Raw genomic sequence first — 1,168 nt, forward strand, 5'->3', positions numbered from 1 at the left:
ATGAGGAACGATCCCTTCTTTTTGATCAACACTGCATCACCATAATCATCGTCGTTAGAATCATCGATGGTTGGCTTCATCTCATTTAGATTTACTTTCAGTTTYTGACAAAGATCAGCCGATGAATTTCTTGGATTAACCAACGCAACTTTACACTCGTCGTTGGATAAACGTTCGATGTCAAGATTCACAACACTTTCGTATAGAGAAGTCAAKYTTCCAAYATTTACATTCTTTCCGTCCTCGTGATTGATCGAGAGTCTTGCGATTTTTCCCAGAGGCAAAGTGAGAAAACTGAAGAGAATTTCGACAAAGTCTTGATCTGCTTCCGCAAACATCACTTTTTTCTTCTTTTTGTCCACGAATACTTTCAGGCGAACTGATTTCGCATTGCTTCCCATCGGTCTGTGATCAAGTTAACCACCTTTTTCGTGTCTCAGCGTCTGATTGAGACCGCGAAAGATTGAAATGTGATTCGGGTTTAAATGGATTTCCAGTTTTCAGACTCACACTTTAACTAAGATTCTCATCACTTTATTCATTAGTGAAGCAAAACTAGAAGAAACTTTCTATGTTGGTTTGAAATCAAGTTAAGTTTCCATTCAAACAAAGTATATGCCATACCATGATTTGTAGAACACCCAACCAGATACCTTACTCAGATTCTTGGGTGATGTGTGCTAGTCTCTAGGTGGGTAATTGTTCTTAATCAAATCAGACAAGCTAAACAGACGTGAGCCTCTCCTCAAACGGATTCATTCCTAAAATCATTCTAGTATACAAAGAAACAGATAAAGATAAACCAAAATAACCTATGTAGATCCCAAACAAAATAGAAGCCAAGTCTAAGTCGGTTGAATCACTTGGTTGATGTCATGATGATGTGCGCCAAAATCAAACCATGGATTAGAAAGATCAATAGATTGATGGAGTTCTTAGTAATTTCAAAATTTGGAGACCGTCAATATCAAATGTGTGTCGATATGTTCAATGGTTTTAGTCGTCGATTTTGATTATGTTAGATGTTAGGCTTAGGGATATATCTGGATCATAGCCAATAAGTTAAAAAAGTTGAGCTTGCTAATATTAAAATAGATAAATATATATATATATATATATATATATATATATATTTGGCGGTCGGTTTGGTCTAAACCGCTCAAAAAAG

General features: G+C 36.0%; 1 protein-coding gene across 1 annotated transcript in view; it reads right to left on the bottom strand.

Moving 5' to 3' along the window:
* LOC112505322 overlaps positions 1-401 on the bottom strand; it is a gene marked incomplete at its 3' end in the record, with an annotated part of 1,860 nt that extends 1,459 nt beyond the window's left edge. Inside the window, exon 1 of the mRNA XM_025109248.1 lies at positions 41-401. Within this exon, the coding sequence (XP_024965016.1) occupies positions 41-401 (361 nt within the window). The remainder of the gene's footprint in view (positions 1-40) is intronic.
* Between the last annotated feature and the right edge of the window lie 767 nt (positions 402-1,168).

This window comes from Cynara cardunculus, unplaced genomic scaffold (assembly GCF_001531365.2).
Source record: "Cynara cardunculus var. scolymus isolate 2C unplaced genomic scaffold, CcrdV1 Un_Scaffold_9740, whole genome shotgun sequence".
NCBI classification, from domain to species: Eukaryota; Viridiplantae; Streptophyta; class Magnoliopsida; order Asterales; family Asteraceae; genus Cynara; species Cynara cardunculus.